Source organism: Mauremys mutica, chromosome 7 (genome assembly GCF_020497125.1).
Source record: "Mauremys mutica isolate MM-2020 ecotype Southern chromosome 7, ASM2049712v1, whole genome shotgun sequence".
Classification (NCBI taxonomy): domain Eukaryota; kingdom Metazoa; phylum Chordata; order Testudines; family Geoemydidae; genus Mauremys; species Mauremys mutica.
Window position 1 is genome coordinate 23473417 of NC_059078.1, and position 17974 is coordinate 23491390.

Consider the following 17974-nt stretch of genomic DNA (forward strand, 5'->3'; position numbering starts at 1 on the left):
CAAGGAGGAAAAGGACAGTGAGACGGAGCACAGGGCCAGGGCCAGGAGAGCTGGGTCCCGGGGGCACAGTGGGTCAATTCCATATCCTGCCATTCTGATCCATGATGAAGGGGGCGAGAGGCAAAGCCCCAGGGCAGTGACGTCGGCCTTGGGGAGGGTCCTGAGCACGGGATGCCTCCAGGGTACCCACTTGTGGGCTTTCCTCAGCCCCAGCCAGGGTGTGTGCCAAGAGGCGGCTCTCCTCAGGGAGATGGGCTCGAAAGGTCCAAAATGTGTCGTCTTCATCTCTAATCTCCAAGACTGGTCCACATACCCCCTGCCCATGCAGAGCCGTGCCAGTATCCCAAAGCCACAAGGCCTGGTAGAGTCCCCAGTGCCGCAAGGGGGCACATGCCATGCTCCCCAACGCTGAACTGCAGGCTGGAAAGCCTTTCTGGCCCTGCGGGATCCATGTGCTGTGCTGTGCTGGGGAGAGGGGTGGGTTAGCAGGGTCTGCACTCACAGCTGGGAGAGGCAATAGGGTAGATACGTACCCGTGGCCCTAGGTCTCCTCGCTCGCCTCTAGGGCCCGGCTGTCCAACTCCCACATTCCCCTACAGGGCAGAGAGACAGAGTGTTAGTGACCCTGTAGCTAATGGCAGCATTCTCTGAATGAGCCGAGGTAAGTGGCAATCCTGCACATCTTGCCCAAGCTGCCTGAGTCGGGCACTACCCGGGCCCTACTGGATCCAGCCACTGGTTGCCCCTTTCCATGCCCTCTGCCTGCTCACTTCGTCCCAGCTCCGGAAATCTCTAGCATCATGCTCCATGGGACATAGCCCTGCACCAGGGCTGCCAACTCTCCGGGATTGGCCTGAAGTCTCCAGGAATTAAAGATTAATCTTTAATGAAAGATTATGTCATGTGATAAAACCTCCAGGAATACATCCAACCAAAATTGGCAACCCTACCCTGCACATACAAGAGATTGCATGGCTTGACAATCACACATGTGGCAAAGCCGGAAAGCCATGGCCTCTCCTTGCTGCTCAGAGGTTTCCATGTAGGGGGCAGGATCCTCGTGCCACCTGCACGCCCAGGGGTGCTGCTGTCTGTTGGCTGCCTGGCTCTGCTTGGACATGCCCTCAAACTGGGAAGTCGGGTCATGCAACAGGGCAGGAGCTCACTTGCTCCTCGGTACCTGTATGGTAACAGCATTGCCAGCCCCAGAATCAATCTATGGGGCCTGGCTCCTCCATCACTCCCCACAACAGGCTTCTTCAGAGACAAGCGACTGCACCAGAGGCAAGAGGAACGGAGAAGAGCGGCCTTTGCAAATGGGTCAGAGATGCCCTTGACCCCAAGGGCTCCACCTGTAGGTAGCTCTGAGATGTCCTTGTACCTCTGTCTATCAACATCACTAGCCCCGAAGCTGCACTGGGGGAGAAAAGTCTGGGTTCCTCCAGTGACCCATCCCCCAAAGGGGAGAGGTGTTATTTGAAGGCAACAGGGAACATCCACCAAGCAAGAAAAAAAATCCTCTAGCTGGGGCCCTTGGAGAATACATGCCCTTCTCCCCCACTCCAGGAGCCGCAGGAGGCTGGTGCAGGGCCAGTGCAACCATTTAGGCGACCTAGGCAGTCGCCTAGGGCACTAGGATTTGGGGGCGGCATTTTCTTCGGCAGCGACTACAGCAGCCGGATCTTCGGCTGCCCCAGTCACCGCCAGCATTTAGGCGGAGGGAGCTGGGGTAGAGGAGCACAGGGATGGCCGCCTGCAGCAAGTAAGGGGGGGGCATGCAGGGGAACTCCCCGCCCCAGCTCACCCCTGCCCCGCCTCCTCCCCGAGCACGCCGTGACGCCTCAGGGCAGGGGCTCGGGGACGGGCGCAAGGTGGAAGTTTCGCCTCGGGAGTGAAACATCCTTACACTGGCCCTGGGCTGGTGCAATAAGGGTAAAACCAGAGCCTACCTTGTCACCCTTCAGTCCTGGGACGCCTTGTGCCCCCTGAAACAAGAGAGACAGATCAGTGTACCAGGCCCAGCCTGGGGGCCTCTGAAGCGATCCCCGGGGGTTTACTATATCACAGGATACAGAGATCAGTGCTGCCCTGGTCCAGGTGCCAACTATAATTACACCAGGGAGAGGAGTCAGACCTCAGCCATGTCACTCGTACTACTCACCTCGCTTCCCTTTCATTTGTCTGGCCCTGGGCAGCACTAGTGGCAACAGGGGGTTAACACAAGCGAACAAGCAGGCGGAGGGAGTTTTAGTTGGAGAAATGCAGATATTCATCTGTCCAGCCATCCCTCTCTGACCCCAACCCACTCAAGGGAATAGTTCAATGTTACTCATGTAAGCCTGTCGCCCAGCTCTGAATCTGGATGCAAAGCTGCTCTGGCTCCAGTCCACAGGGAGACCCCTACGGGTGCCTGCACTGGGATAAGCAATAGATTTTTCTGTCACCCAAAGGTGAAACCTCATGCTTGGGGGTGAAGGCTAGAAGATCTCACACAATCCTTGGGACTGTGTGTGCAAGTGATGAGCAAGAGTCACAGCTGTGTGTGCAAGCAGACAACGTGCCTCTCCTGTGGCAATGGCCCAAGTGCATTAGACACCCAGCCCGCCTGCTTTTGGGCACTTGACCTTTTAAATCCTTCCCTTTGGAGCTGTGCAAAGTGGCATTGGCTTGGGTTTTAATGGCCTCTTTCCTGGTCCAGGGCAGCTGCCTGTCACCCCCTGCACTGTTCGTTTGCTCCCCAGAGAGCTTGGCCGTTTGACTTCTCTTGTCAGGGCAGCAGGCTCTTTCCAGCACCCTGCCCAGTTCTCCCTCCCCGACCCTGTGCAGGGCACCTACTGAGAGACACAGGGAGATGCTGACTTAGGGGGAGCAATAGCTGCACCCCCTTAAAACCATCTTCCTCCTCCTGGCTACACACCCAGCACTTTTGGCCCCGGATTCCCAACACTCACCGCTGGCCCTGGGGGCCCCGGCGGCCCTGGTGATCCAGAGGTGCCATCTCTTCCAGGGAAGCCAATCAAACCCTAGCAGGAAAAATACATCAATCAAGAGAGGCCTTGGCCACGGTGAGACCCTACTTCACAGCTAGCGAAGGCCCCGGAGTGGCCTTGGCTGTAAAGGGAGCACAGTTAAGGCCTCTCCAGGGCCGAGGCCAAGCCCCATGGCCCTGGGGCATCTCTCTTCACCGAGCTCCCCCGTGGCAGAGCTCACACTCAGGGCACCAGGCGGAGGCAAGTGCAAGTGTTCTCATGGGAGGGGGCCTGTGCAGCTCGGGGTGAACTCCTGGGTCCTGCCAGGAAGGAGAGCCCTGTTCCGTGCGGGCAGGCACCACCACACGTGACCAGGGAGGAGGAGTGAGTGGAGAAAGGACATTTAACCCTTCAAGGGGGCGCTGCAGACTCTCTGCACGTCACAGGAGGGAGCTGATAGAAGCTGCTTTGCTGGAGCATACTTCACATTGGGTTGGGGAAAGCGCTGCAGGGAAAAGTCTGGTCTGGGGGCGGCCAGGAAGGTCCTACATGGTCTTTTCCCTTGCTTCTTTCATCGACCCCTTGCACTCCCGCAGTAGGAGGCCCTGCCTGCCGGCACCAAGGAGTCCATGGACAGGAAGCCTCAGGGCTCTGGAATGTCTCATGGCCTCACCCAGTGGCCTCCCTTTGTAATCTGGCTCCCCTGCAAGCACCTCCAGGGCCAGGCCCAGGGCTGAAGCTGGGGGAGCTGGGCAGTCGTGCTGGTGAACTGGCCCTTGGTGCTGTGCAGTACGGGCGGTTGGGGTGTGTGGTCCAAGTGGCTGTGCTTTAGCAGGGGTGAGATGGGCCAGAGCGCAGGGCCGGATGGTAACTGCACCTCTTACCCTCTCTCCTGGAGGTCCTGGTGGGCCTGGCTGTCCATTTTCTGCCCTCAGACCTGGCTGGCCAGGGGTCCCTGCGATGCCTGGCAAGCCCGGGGATCCTGGTGGGCCAGGTAAGCCAGTGTCACCCTGGAGGGGAGACAGAAGGAGCCAGTGCTGCTGAGCAAGGACTCCCCTGATGCCAGACTGCTGAGAGAGGAGCAGTGGGGTGGGGCTGCACACTCCTCAGGGGACTTCAGTTTCAGTCTGGAGGGGAATGCTGTACTCCAGCAGGGCAGAGCACTCAGCCCCGGGGGGGAGGAGTGAAATGGAGGTGAGCTCAGCCAAACACCCGCACGCTGAGGGTGGGCAGAAGCAGGGTAAAGGACCTCAGGCCTGTACAAGTAGGCAGCCAAGAAGAGAGGGGGTCAGGCCTGTATATGGAGGATGGCTGGCATTGGAGTGGAGATATCCTGATCCCAGCACTTGCCCGCTCTGCGGTAACACTGGGGTAGGTAGCTTTCCCTGGGTGTGCCTGGCGGAGGGAGAGGGAGGTAATTCGCATTGGTAACTGGGCACTGAAAATCTCTGCTGCAGGATTGGTTTGGAACCAGGAATAGCTTGTCTCAGCTCTTCAGGGCCTCCAGCAGGAGCTGTCCAGCAACAGTGGTGCTGATTCCACATGAGCTCAGTAAGCACAAGTCTTTCTCAGCCTCAAAGCTGTGAGGGGCAGGGTAGGCAGGGTGTTGGGGGCGGGGGGGCATCCAGCCCTTCCTGTCCTGCTTCTAGAGTGGCTCCTGCCACCTCCCCATCTAGGACTGTCCTGTGACTCAAAGAGCCTCAGGAATCTACCAAATAACCAATTTCCCATGAAGGGGGAAGATTATGGGCGTCTTGCTTGTGTTGTAAAAATTCACAGTATTTCCTGGCTTGGCAGAAAGTCTGCGGGCTGGACAGGTCACGTACAGCAGGAGACAGCAACGCAGGAGGGAGCGGTGCCAAGGCCAGTATGTGGCGTTTCACTCCATGTTTTAAGTTGATAATAATAATATGCACCTTCCAAGCAGGTGTTTAACAAGAGGGCGAGTGTCATTAACCCCATTATACAAACAGGGAGACAGGCACAGAGCCAGGGAAGAGGCTTGGCCCAAGTCACTCAGCAAGCCAGAGGCAGAGGCAGGAAGAGAACCCAGGAGTTCTGATTCCCAGACTCCCCGTATGACTAAGGAGAGGTTCTCTGTGCTAACAAAGTCTTAGGAGATGTTACCTTCAAACCTTGAGGCCCATCTTGTCCAGGGGGTCCCTGCAGACCAATGCCAACCGAACCCTGAATGGTGCAGATGGAATAGAAATGGTAAGTCATGCCACATGGAGGGGCAGAGGCCTGGATACATAGGGACATACAGGGGTTAGGAGTGGATGGGAATGGGACAGACTCATCCTCCAGTAAGCTATGCCCCAGCTGGCGACTGAGCGCGGTTGCAATCTATGGCTGGCCTCAGTCAGTCCCTAGTGGGAAAGTTGCCACATCACAAGAACCTCACCAGCACGCCCTGTCAGTCACAGAATGGGGTGCATTCAGCTGGCCCTGCTTGTGGACCCTGGAGAATAAACTCCCCTCTCAGCCTCGGGGGGGTCCCGCCGGGGCAGGAATGAGGCACAGACACTGTGACAGCCATTTCCACAGCCATGAACATCACAGTCACTGTTAAACAATGCAAGAAGGGCCCTGATTAGCCCATTCACATCAGCCTTTCACCCAGCCAAACACCAATCAGAGCAGGCGAGTAACCCTGAACACGCAGCTGGGGGCTCCCAAGGGCTCTCTCTGTCTCGTGCTGACTCAGAGACCTTCCCTTCTCACTGCTGCCACAATCCTCCCTGCTCCTCAGCCACCAGCACATGACAATCAAACTGCAAGCGAGATACCTCAGGGACATGAGCCCGAGTGCAAGATGGAAGGTGACAGGTGGGTGTTTGAGCCACCAAGTGCTGCTAACTGCATCCTGTTCTGTGATTGACAGGGCGTGTCGGTGAGGTTCTAGGCTCAGTACACTGGAGCCCAAGTACCGGGGCTGCTACGTACCTTTTCCCCTTTGACTCCAGGGGATCCTTTGGCTCCCTGTTAAAATACAAGCACAGGAAACAATGAGGAAAAGCCATGCTGTGCACACTGGCTGCACACGTACACATGTGAGGGCATGCACACGAGCTGGTTACCATTTTACAGAACTAGATTACTATGCACCAAGGTAGCCTTCCCCCTGGAGCCAGATCTCAGACACGCTGGAACTGACCGTGCTCAGACGTTTTCTATGACAAAGGCCAGGGCTTCCCATTCAGGTGGGGCAATGAAACAAATCAAAACCGCTCACATACTCCAGCGCTGGGCCCTGGACAAGAACCTGAATGGGGGGGTTGAGCAGGGGAGAGCCTCCCCCAGCCTCTGGACTCAGCATTCCTACAGTGGGGATCCAAGCCATTCCCAGCACCCCATCTACATGGTACTTACATCTTCCCCAGGGTCTCCAGGCTCCCCCTGTCTTCCAAGATCCCCCTGGCAGGAAGAAAGAGAGTGAGACTCACCAATGGGGAGTGAAATGGGTCAGGTCACAAAGGCACCAGGAGCCATCACAGGGAGGTGACTAAGAGCAGAGAGTGGAAGCCCCTCCCTGCAATGGGGTGTGGGGAAGTTCCTCACCTTCTCTCCCCTGGGGCCCGGTAAGCCTCGCTCGCCCTTGGCACCCTGCAGGTAGAGAGCAGAGTTAGTGCTTGGCTTTGGGCACAGAGTCTGAGATATAACAGTGGGAAGGGACGTGAAAGGCCAACTTACCGGTTCACCCAGCAGGTTCCCTTCAATCCCTCCGGGTTCGCCCTAGACAGCAACACACAAAGGCTCAGCATGTCAGGCATCCCTCCTGCATTCCCACAAAGCGAGCACCAGGCCTCTCCACCCCCTTCCCACCCTGAGCTGACATCTGGGCTCCCTTCTTCCACTGATCCTGGTCACCACAAACCATCACTCCTGGTGCAGCCTGGGACCCCTGTGCTCCTGCTCAGATGCGGAAGTGGCTGAAGAGACACTGGGGAAGCTGGCACTGGGCAAGCCAGAGCAGATGCAGCTCATGGCATCAGAGCAGACACAGGTGCATGGGCAGCGTGGCACTGAGAAAGCCCTGCTCCAAAGTGCTGGTCACTCACTCCAGGCTGTTCCAGCACCACCCTCTCCCTCTCTGGCTTTTACTGGGCTCTAACAGCATTATTATTAATACAATTTCTGGGCCAGAGTTGGAAAAAGAACCCAGGAGTCCTGGCACCCAGTCCCCACACTCCCCCTCTGAAGCTTTCTGTGCAGATTTCTGAGCTAACCCCCAAGTCTCTTACCTTCTCGCCTTTCATCCCAGGAGGACCGACAATCGCCTAGAGACAGGCAGGGGGAAATACGGACATTTAACAGATGAGTGACACAAGGGACGGGGGGAGGTTTCTCTCTCCAAGGGCTAGGGTAGGAAGTGAGTGAATCACATGGAGGACAGCAAGAAAGCACAATGTAAGCACCGCTGCTTGGTCCATGGCTTAGGCAGTGCGATACTAACTCCCTACCCCTGCGTGGAAGGGCTGTCCAGCCCAGCTGAACCCCGGCTACTGTCACCATTTCCTCACCATCCCCGTATGGGACCTGCGTTCAGAATTCCTGCTGCAGGGAATGTTGGGCTGGTGGTGGGGAGAGGATGTAATGATCCCCCTCCAACCCACACAGGTCAGTCCTAGGTCACCCACACACCCTGAGATGGGAGGAGAGCAACCTTACAGTGCAGGCTGAAGGGTCCCACCTCCATCAGAGCTCAGCCCGGGTGGCAGGGAGAGAGAGTTATTACCCAGAGGCAGGGGCCATGAGGGAGACACTCACTCCACAGCCCAGGAGAGGGGCCAGCTCAGCCCACCCCACCCAGCAGGGCTGGGCTTTGGATGAGTTACTCCCACCTTCAGAAGGAAAATCCACCGAAGGGAGCTAGTAACCTACCACAGCTGGCTCAGAAAATGAGCCAAGGGAGATAGGAGAACGTCATACACACCTGTCCTGGGAGCCCGGCGTCCCCTGGTGCTCCTTTAGGTCCAGCAGGGCCTGCAGGTCCTGGCACACCCTGTCATACAATCAACACAACTGTTAGCCTTGGCCTGAGATGGACGTGATGGGTGCAGCTGTGCCCCAATTCCATGCTCCCATCCAGGCACCCTTGGCTGCTCTGCCACCACCAGCTCCCTCTCAGGAGGTGGGGCCACCCCGGAGGTAACCTGGCCAATCATACACGGCTCCTGACTTAGCTCTCTTGCATACCACACTCCCAGTGGTTGAATTCAATGTACTCTTCCACACACCACGCTGCCATGGACAATCTAAACCCCTCTGAATTCAAAGCCAAGCTTTCAGTGCCGATTAGAGGTGCCACATCCCCTGGAATTTGTGGTTTGATGAGACCTCCTGGGTCATCCAAACTGGGCTAGAGTCACGGGGGCAGCCAGCTGCACAGACAGATGTAGAACAACTCCTGATCCACATGGTCTCCAGTACCAGACACACAATGGGAGGGAAGGCCGGAGAGGCTCAGTGCAGCAGGACTGTGGCATTTCTAACGCCTCCATCACCCGAGTATCTGGAGAATGCTGCCATTCCCCTTCCCGCTGGAGCTCTCTGTAGCAGAGGCACATGCCCTGCCAGCACCTGTGAGGGACATACCATTTTCCCAGGCAGCCCTGGTTCTCCCTCCTTCCCCGGCACTCCATCTCTCCCCGGCACGCCAGGCTTTCCAGTCTCACCCTAGAAAATGGGAATGGAGCAGCTGGAATTATCAGGGGGAGGGAGAAGTAGACAGTACTGCTGACAATCCACAGCTAGCATCTCCATCGGACGCCTCCGGCCACTTCCAGGCCTTGGAGAAGGGAAACGAGCATCAGCTGCGCAATGGGCCACCTGGATCCTGCTCTCTCAGCCAAGGAAGGCCCAGCTTTGCCAGATGGACACGTACACAAAGGAAAAGGTTGCCAAGAGAAGAAATGCCAGTGGCAGGACATTGGAAGGGCCATCAGCAAAGCCAGGCCAGTTGGGAATTTGGTCATTCATACCCCCCATAGCAGCAAGGGGGCTATCGGGAACGGTGCACTAGCAATGCTTACCACTGGTCCTGGCAATCCTGGGGCACCCTGTGGTCCCTGGTAGAAAACAAACACAGTCAGGAATCAAAGGCAACCAAGGAGGAACCGCTAATCTCCCACCCTGGGCAGCAGCACAGAGACCATTCAAACGCTGCTCCTTGATGGCATCCAAATGAGAGAAAAATCACACCAACTACCTACCACAAGGCCGGGGGGGCCTGAGGGGCCTGGGAGGCCGACACTTCCCTGGGGCCCAGGCAAGCCCTGCAACGGAACAAAGAGGCATGTGTCAGAGAGCAGGGGGAAGCTTCTCCCTAGGATAGTGGGTCCCACACTGACAGCATCTCCCCCCAGGCAGAGTCACTCTGCAGGCTCCCAGGCCTTGCCGTCACGGAATCAGGACACACCAGCAGTCCCCAAAGGAAAGGGCCCAGCACCCCCTTTACGGCAGGTGTGTACCCACTGGGTAAGGTCCCGCAGGGGCCTAAGTTCAGGCCAGAGCCAGCCTGAGTAGGGACGGGGCACAGATGGCAGGGCATGGCAGAGCTACTCACCCGAATGCTGGAGCCAGGCTCACCCGAATCTCCCTGCAATAAGAGAGTCTGTTACAACCCCCACTGGGCAGGTACAACAATCCTACTGCTGGTGTCCATGAGGCCTCAAGCTGGCCTCTCCAGACATTATCAGGAACCAGACCACCCGCTCAGATGGCCACACCAGCCCTTGGCAGCTCAGGAGCCTACACAGGACTTCAGCAGAGACAGGATCCCCAATACCACCTTCTACAGCGACTGACCACAGCAAATACTCATGGGCCTCTCGAGATTGTGTGCCGGGGATTGTTCCTGCCAGACAGGGGCCAGGGCACGGGTCTGGTGACAGACCAAGGAATGCCAACCAGATCTGGCTCAGGCCTGTTCAGTGAACCCTTTGCGGCTCAGTGTTCTCACCTAAAGTTCTGGCTGCCTGGCTATGGAGGAAGGAAGGGTGGATTTGGGAGCTGTGCATGAGAGAGTTCAACGTGGTATTTGTGCGGTTCTCTCTCCCTCAATTCCTGTTTCAGTCCTGGGAGCTCCAGCTCTTCAGACCTGCAGGAGGGATCCAGCAGCACACAAGGGGGATTCCAGCTGCAACTGGGAACTGAGCTAACCCAAGTTCCCAGGAGATGCCAGAGCTTCACTCTCGGGTCTCTGACACCGCCAGCTCCACATGGGGTCTGTTACTGCAGTGAGTGCTCCCCAAGTGAGTGCTTGGCAGAGTAGGGCCAGCCTGGGTCCTGCATGTGCACTGGCGTGTGGTTAAGTGAGGCAGAGCAGGGTAGACGTCCACACACTGATGGGGACAGGTACCCCCCAGAGTGCTCTCTGCAAAGACACTCAGTGTCTCCCAGCCTTGGGTTGCTGCTCTTTCCCCTCCATGGACTTTGTCCTCGCCACTCCTTTCCTACACTCAACCCTGGGCTCACTGCGCTGACGTGTCCCGGGGTGAATTTGGTCCATTACTGTGACTCACGCTCCCCTCACCTACTTGGCTGGAGAAGTGGAGCCTCCCCTGCTGTCACCCCCTCCCGGTTTCCCCTGTGCTATGGGGTGCCCAAAGGCTCCAGCCAGTCTCACTCTTTCCATAGTATGGGACAACACCATGTGGGCCTTCCAGACAGGTGACGCCCTTTTAAGGGCGCAGCCTGCATCTCACACACACTGTGACCACAGGGGCCAGGGTAGCCCATAGGTGTGCAGTACTTGACCTGGAATCGGACCCTTGCAATCCCGGGTCTAAGCGGGGCAGCAAAGCCCTCCAGCTAGCACAGGATTCTGCATGCTCTGCAGCTCCACACCCTCTGGCTTGCTCAGGGATGGGCCTATCACCCAAACCTCATGCATGGCCCTCTCAGCCTACATGCGGCTCTGCCTGGAGCCTGGTGCTCCCGGGAGCTGGAGGCCTTCCCCAGTGGATGCATGAGCCATGCCTGTGGGTTCTGTATCAACTCATTGATCTGCAGTGCTTCCTCCAGCTAACGCAACCTCCTGGAGTCCCTAAGCCCAGCAAAGGCAGTAGGACTCCAGCTTCCTCTAGCCAGAGGTTCCAGCCTCCAGCAGGTTGGAAGAAGCTGATGTCTGGGACACACCTTTATTCCGGGTGGGCCCTGAGCACCTGGTGGTCCAACAAGCCCCTGCAAGGAAAGAGGAGACAGTTATCCCCAGCTACAGCTAGAGCCCAGCAGTGCAATGGAGCTGGTTCTGGAGTACAGCATGGACAGCGCCGATGTGCTTCCTGTTTGGTTCGCTGTCTTGGAATCTGCCGCACACGCAAAAGCTCTGCATCGCCCTGGCCCTGCTAATAACACATAGGGCTATGCCTCCGGCTCTGCAAGACATCATTTCTTGCAGGCCCCATGGGGAGGGCTGGCAGGGAGGTGACTGCTGAACGGAAATGCTTTGTGTGCCTCTGGCAGCGGCAATGGATGTCATTTTCTGTTCCCCTTTCCCAGTATAAGCTCTATGCTGGGCTGACATCTCATGTCAGCAGGTTTCAGCCTCCAGGAACCATCTGGACACTACTGTGAATGTTGGGGTTCAGGCAGTAGCAGATTCCCCCATGCCACCAGAGATGTGGCTCTGATACATGCACCGCCATGGACAACAGAAGGTACAGGAGGCTGGTGTTACTTACAGCTGAGCCTGGTGGCCCTGGATCTCCCTGGTTGCCCTGCAGGACAGGAGAGAGATTGTCAGTGCTTGATGGGGGCTCTGGGAGACTGATTACCTCTTGCCACTGCAGAGGTCAGATGGGCCGACTGGCTTTTGGGTTTAACTGAGTTTTGGTTGGAAAAGGGTTGAGCTCTGGACTCTGAGTTATCCTCATGTGAAGTGTCCCTGCCACCATACCATAGCCCCCTCTCACGGCCCTGCAGAGGGAGGGAAGTCGCACTCAATGGGCGACAGGGTTGCACCCATACTCTCCACACGCTGTTGTGCATGTCACACTGTGTCTGGGATAATAGGGGCTGCAGTGCAAATCCAGCCTGTTTTACGGGATTTACAACAGGGGCCAGGCACAGACAGACAGGATTTTAATCCTCTCACTTTATGTGCTGTCAGCACTTCTTAACCAGCTGTGCACTACAGTCCGTCATTGTGGGCCTTGCTCTAGCACCGTTATCCAAGGATCTCTGAGCTCTTTACACCTGTGAGGAGCCTCAGAGTCACTAGCCCCATTTTACAGATGGGGAAACTGAGGGCCAGGAGAGAGTAAGTGACTTGCCCAAAGTTGTGAGTCAGAACCAGGACTAGAACACATATCTCTGGAATCCTGGTCCCTGCTCTAACCTCCAGATGCGTGAAAAGTTTACAATGCAGACTGCTCCTGAAAGCAGAAACGCCCCAGACTCTGCAGGAGAAGGATGTACTTGCTACATGCAGAAGGGGCGCAAGACAGGAGGGGAAGGCAATCACCTACCGGTCGGCCTAGAACTCCGGGAAAGCCTGGCATACCCTGCAAAGAGGCAATTCAAAGCTGCAGAATTAGCGAAACCACAGCAGCCCCTGAAGCAGCCCCAGTTCAGGCCTGGCCTCCTATACAATATGATGCCAAGACAGAGCTGCTGCACAGGATAGAGAGAGAGCTGGGGAAGCCAACCTCAGCCAGGGCCCAGAACCAAGGCCTACCACGAAGGGTTACTTACAGCTGGGCCGGGAGGCCCTCTAAAGCCCTGTGGGCCCTGGATGGAAGGGAAGGACACAAAATGACAACATGTGAGCTGGCAGCACAACGTCGCAGTGGGGAATGCTGCTCACAGGGGTGTGAAGGGGCTGGAACAGCGATGCTGGCACCTTGTGTGGGAGGGTTTCCTGCACAGCTAGTGTCTCCCGCTGGTTAATGCGGACGGACGTGTTCCCAAGAACAAACTGGGGGCTGTCTGGGGATCCCCCACCAGCTCGATGACAGTCAGCACTGGGGACCTGTTCCAAACCCTCCCAGGACCGACAGCACAAAGATACAGCTCGACAAACAGAACAAAGGCAGCTGGTTTGGAGGCCCTAGTCTCTCCTCCCTGCCTGACTCACACCCTGTCCCCCTGTGCTGGGGGCACCTCACCTGCCTGCATGTGGGCCAGAGATGGTCTCAGCCATGCCCACTCAGTGTCTTGAATCCCTGCCAGCCCCGGGAATTGTCCCACAAACACTCCAGAGAGCCCAGCGGCGGTACTGGGGAACAGGCAGTGTACTGGGTGCTGGCATGTCTCCCGGGAGCTGGCCTGTCTCTGCAGCTGGGAATGACAACCTCAACTAAACCCCCTGACACAGACTCTGGCTCCTGAGAAAACCCCAAGTGACCAACTCACTCCTCTCCGAGCAGCCTCCAAGCCAGCCTGTCACACTCTCCTCCGGCCACCCCACTTCCATGCGCCCCCTCCCACACCCTGCACTCCCAGGCTGATGCTTCCCGCCTTTACTCACCGGTTTCCCTTCCGGCCCAGCAAGGCCTCTTTCTCCTGGGAGGCCCTAACGCAAACAAGGCAAGGAACAGACAGTAAAAAACAGACACCAAAGGGTTAACGACTCTTTGAAGCACCGAGGCCCCAGCTCTGCTGAAGCACCTCACTCTAGCCCTTGCTGGTCCAGCCTTGACCCCCACCCCAGCCCTGCCAATACACATTAACACTCCCCAGTGCTAGCCCAGTCTCGCGCCCCCCCCCCCCCCAGCTCTGCCAACACACCCCAGCCCCCGTCAGTGCATCCTCACTTCCCCAGGTCTGCCAACCCACCCCAACCCCCGTCAGTGCATCCTCACTTCCCCAGCTCTGCCAACCCACCCCATCCCCCGTCAGTGCATCCTCACCCCCCACCTCTGCCAACCCACCCCATCGCCCGTCAGTGCATCCTCGTCCCCCACCTCTGCCAACCCACCCCATCCCCCGTCAGTGCATCCTCACCCCCCACCTCTGCCAACCCACCCCTCTCCCGTCAGTGCATCCTCGTCCCCCACCTCTGCCAACCCACCCCATCCCCCGTCAGTGCATCCTCACCCCCCACCTCTGCCAACCCACCCCTCTCCCGTCAGTGCAGCCTCACTTCCCCAGCTCTGCCAACCCACCCCAGCCCCCGTCAGTGCATCCTCACCCCCCAGCTCTGCCAACCCACCCCATCCCCCGTCAGTGCATCCTCACTTCCCCAGCTCTGCCAACACACCCCAGCCCCTGTCAGTGCATCCTCACCCCCCAGCTCTGCCAACACTCCCCTCCCCCATCAGTGCATTCTCGCCCCCCAGCTCTGCCAACACACCCCAGCCCCTGTCAGTGCATCCTCACCCCCCAGCTCTGCCAACACTCCCCTCCCCCATCAGTGCATTCTCGCCCCCCAGCTCTGCCAACACACCCCAGCCCCTGTCAGTGCAGCCTTGTCCCCCAGCTCTGCCAGTGAACCTCAGTCCCAACCCACACCCTGCTCCTGTTCCAGCAGTTCTGGTCCCACTAGCAGTACTCACCGGGCTGCCATCCCTGCCTTTCTCGCCAGCTTCGCCTCTCTCCCCCTTCTGCCCAGGTTCACCCTGCAATTGGGACATGCAGCATGTCACAAAGACCAGCAGGAAATCACCATGACCCACCCAACCCGAGACCCTCTCCTGTCAGGGCAGAGAGAGGCTCACCCACTGGGATACTGATCTGTTTGCTCCCTGAGGGGAGGCCAGAGTGTCCCCCCCATCTCCCTAGTGCTGCCCAGCTCTTTGGGGAGGGAGACATCACATAAGGTCTCAGCACAGCCCAGCTTTGGGCGTTGATTGGAAATCGACAGGGGAACTGGCTCCCATGGCTGCACAGGGAGCAGGGCTTATGCCATAGTAAAGTGCAGGGAGCGGGTGCGCTCGTGCTGCTTTGTTTATATGTAGGGCCTACAGTATAATGTGGACTTTTCCTTCTTTTTTAAAGAACCAATCCAGAGTGATTGTGTGTGGAAGCTGCTGGCTTGACAGCCCTGGGGCTGAGGTCTCCTGTTTATAAGCCGAACAGGCAGTGGCCAGGCCAGCTTCCCCCGCACACCATCACCTGCTGACATGCTTTACACTTGCCCTGGAGGGCTCCCCTTGGGGGATGCAAGTTCTCTCTCCATGGAGCACTCAGACTTAGCCTGAGGAGCTGCCATTGCCAGGAAAGAGCCATTCCAATGTGCCTTGGCAGGGCACCCGAGCCTGGATTCCAACACAGGAGGGCCAGACCCATAGACCTAGGCCTGCTGAGCAGCGGTGCAGCCAGACAGAAGGATAGCGAGAGAGAGGCTGAGGGATCAAAGACAGAGTCAAGTGCCCCAGGCAGGGGAGATCCCCCGATGTGAGCGAGACAGAGTCAGAGAGGAAGCTGGTGAAGCGCAGGTGCCAGAAGACTTACTACACTCAGACCTTATCTCCTTTGGGTCCTCTCTCGCCATCCACAGCGGGCTCTCCCTGCACAGGAGGGAGAAGAAAATGGTAGTGTCAGAAAGCCCTGGCTCAAACCACAGCCAGATAGTCACCCTGCTCTAACCGTCGGGGACACGCCCTCATAGAGCAGGGAATAGAACCCAGGAGTCCTGGCTATAACAACCTCCAGACCACTCTCTCCCTACATCTCTCCTGAGTGGCAGCTGCCACCACCACCTTCCCCAATCCAGGAGTAGACAGCATTGCTGCCTCTGCTCCAAGCCCCACCATTGTTCCCACTTAGTGTTTCATTCAGTCTCCTGCTGCTTTGTCCCCTTGAAAGTACATTGATTGTTGTGGCAACAATGATGTCACCAGAGTGGGCTGAGCTCACAGTACCACAGTGTCAGTTTCCAGACTGGGCTGAAGGAAGACCCTGGTTTAGGAAATAAGGAGCTTACAGGGTGATTCCTATAACATTACAAGCAGGAATCATTTTACCCACCACTGAAATGCAGCCACCTCCAGGCTGGGGGGCTGCTGAAGATCATACAGCACATTAACAAGAGTCTATGAAGGAGACTCTCTTAGCCAACTGGAAGTACAGGAGGAATCTAGGGATGTCCTGCTCCACACAGGAATCTGACCAGGACACAACGATTAAAACCCAGGCTTGTGTGGTAAGCGCCATTAGCTCTCTGATGACCACAAAGGACCTCGAACATCCCATCTGAAATGCAGCAACTGCAGCAGCACAGCACCTCTTAGCACCATGTTGGGGCATTGGTCCAAATTCAGGGAGAGGAAAGTTACCCGCTCCATTTCCTGCAGCACCCTGGGAGAGCTGGTAAGATGGGTTTAATGTGCGGTGCTGGGTGGAGTTGGTGGTGGTGACAGACAGGAGGTCAGACTATGCTCTCATGGTCCCTTTGGGCCTTAAACTCTGACTGAGACATGGGGTACAGACAGGGCTTCTCTCTCCTCCTCCGCACTAACCTTGGCTCCCTTGGGTCCTGTGGGTCCACGCTCCCCCGGAAGACCCGAGAGGCTCCCTTCGATCACATCTGCCTGGAGATACAAAAGCGCAGTGAGAGGCAGCAGCCCAGGGCCAGCAACTCTGCTGCCAACAGCACTGGGAACCCTCCATGGGAATCTGGTCTCCTACAGGGCACCTGCCGACCCCTCTGCCCACATGCCCTGGGTAAGATTCCTGTTTGTCCCCTGGAGCCATAGAAACTGCCAGACCAGATCTGACTGATGGGTCCATCTTGCCCATGGGCCAATGGCCAGACCCAGCTGCTTCAGAGGAAGGTACAAGAAACCCCATAATGGGCATCTCTGGAAGAACCTACCCAGCCTCTTCCAGCCCTGGGCATAGAGTGGCTGGCTGACGCTGTGAAGCAGCAGGGCTCGTACCTCCTCTATGTTCTGTACTAGATCGAATGAAGCTGGGTGTCCCTTGGGACCACTGGGTCTGGAACGTCCCTTTCGGGGCCCCACCCAGAGTTCAGAGCTGAGTGTCACTGGTGGTCTCCCCTGGGACCCAAGCAGAGCTGTGCCGATCCTGCTAGACAGGCTGAGGGGGACTAACCCTGCCAGGCCTCCGCGGACTTCCCATGGCACCTGCTAGTTAAAAGGACAGGTCCTGGAGCAACTTGCCCCAGCTGCTGTCTCCTAGTTCGACTGGGGCTGCACAATGGTGAGGCCCCTGCTAAACAGAGTGATGTTAGTCACCTGGCTGCCGCCTGCAGTGGCTTCCCAACACCTGTGTCTGAGCTGCCTGAAGAGCAGGACCCCATGATAACACTGGACAATAGGGACTCAAAGGCTCAAGGCCTGGGGAAGGTGGGGGCGTATAGGATCTGCCCTGTGTCATGCTGGCTCTTTCTTAGTCCTGGCCAAGGCTGTCTAGACCCGAGCAGCTCCCAGAGGTGGGAGGCTGTGGGGAAGCATGGGGCATGCCCTTCCCCAACAGCTCAGCACATGGCCTTCACAGCTATCCCGTCTCTGTCATCCCAAGGAGCAGGGGAGTGAGGTCCTTTGCAAATACCCTCTGGTCCCAGTGGGCAAACCTGGACAACATTGCCAGGTGGGGACTCACTCACCTTGGGTCCTGGGGGCCCTGGAGGACCCTGCACGCCATCTCTGCCCTGAGACAAGACAAACGGGACATGGATCAAAGACCCAGATGATCCCTCAGAGGGCAGAGCAGAAGCCATCCCCAGGGGAAGACAGCCCCACACCCACAGCCTCATGGGGAGACAGCCCCTGTACACTGACCCTGCAGCAACACCCCAAGGGGGCAGGGGTGAGAGAAGGTGAAGGACTGTCCTTTATGCACTTCCTGGCCCGTTCTCCCCACCCTAGTTTGGGCCCCAGATCCCAGGGACCTTCCATTCTGTGCCCCACAGTCAGTGCTCCCTTCAGGGCTGTGGGCACTGTCTCTGATCCCAGCCCTTCAAGGCTCCACCTGCTAGCCCAGAACACAACACGGGTGGCCGATGATACTGCAGCACTGTCAAAAACCTTCCCCCGCTGGTGCATGTGCCAGCCAGCTGGGGGCTTCTCCGTGTGCCCTGGGATTCCTGCTGGATT

The 17974-nt window shown here is 57.5% G+C and overlaps 1 protein-coding gene across 2 annotated transcripts in view; it reads right to left on the minus strand.

Moving 5' to 3' along the window:
* The window catches only part of COL7A1 (collagen type VII alpha 1 chain), a 106624-nt gene that overhangs the window by 24603 nt on the left and 64047 nt on the right, over positions 1-17974 (minus strand). For both annotated transcript variants that reach the window (XM_045023781.1, XM_045023779.1), the window contains exons 78-100: positions 17485-17529; positions 16376-16447; positions 15380-15424; positions 14471-14533; positions 13444-13488; positions 12443-12478; positions 11657-11692; positions 11112-11156; positions 9538-9570; positions 9185-9247; positions 9005-9040; positions 8568-8648; positions 7906-7974; positions 7214-7249; positions 6663-6704; positions 6531-6575; positions 6342-6386; positions 5916-5951; positions 5097-5156; positions 3854-3979; positions 2952-3023; positions 1950-1985; positions 534-593 (exon numbers count right to left, since the gene is read on the minus strand). In XM_045023781.1, the coding sequence (XP_044879716.1) occupies positions 534-593; positions 1950-1985; positions 2952-3023; positions 3854-3979; positions 5097-5156; positions 5916-5951; positions 6342-6386; positions 6531-6575; positions 6663-6704; positions 7214-7249; positions 7906-7974; positions 8568-8648; positions 9005-9040; positions 9185-9247; positions 9538-9570; positions 11112-11156; positions 11657-11692; positions 12443-12478; positions 13444-13488; positions 14471-14533; positions 15380-15424; positions 16376-16447; positions 17485-17529 (1227 nt within the window). The remainder of the gene's footprint in view (positions 1-533; positions 594-1949; positions 1986-2951; positions 3024-3853; positions 3980-5096; positions 5157-5915; positions 5952-6341; positions 6387-6530; positions 6576-6662; positions 6705-7213; positions 7250-7905; positions 7975-8567; positions 8649-9004; positions 9041-9184; positions 9248-9537; positions 9571-11111; positions 11157-11656; positions 11693-12442; positions 12479-13443; positions 13489-14470; positions 14534-15379; positions 15425-16375; positions 16448-17484; positions 17530-17974) is intronic.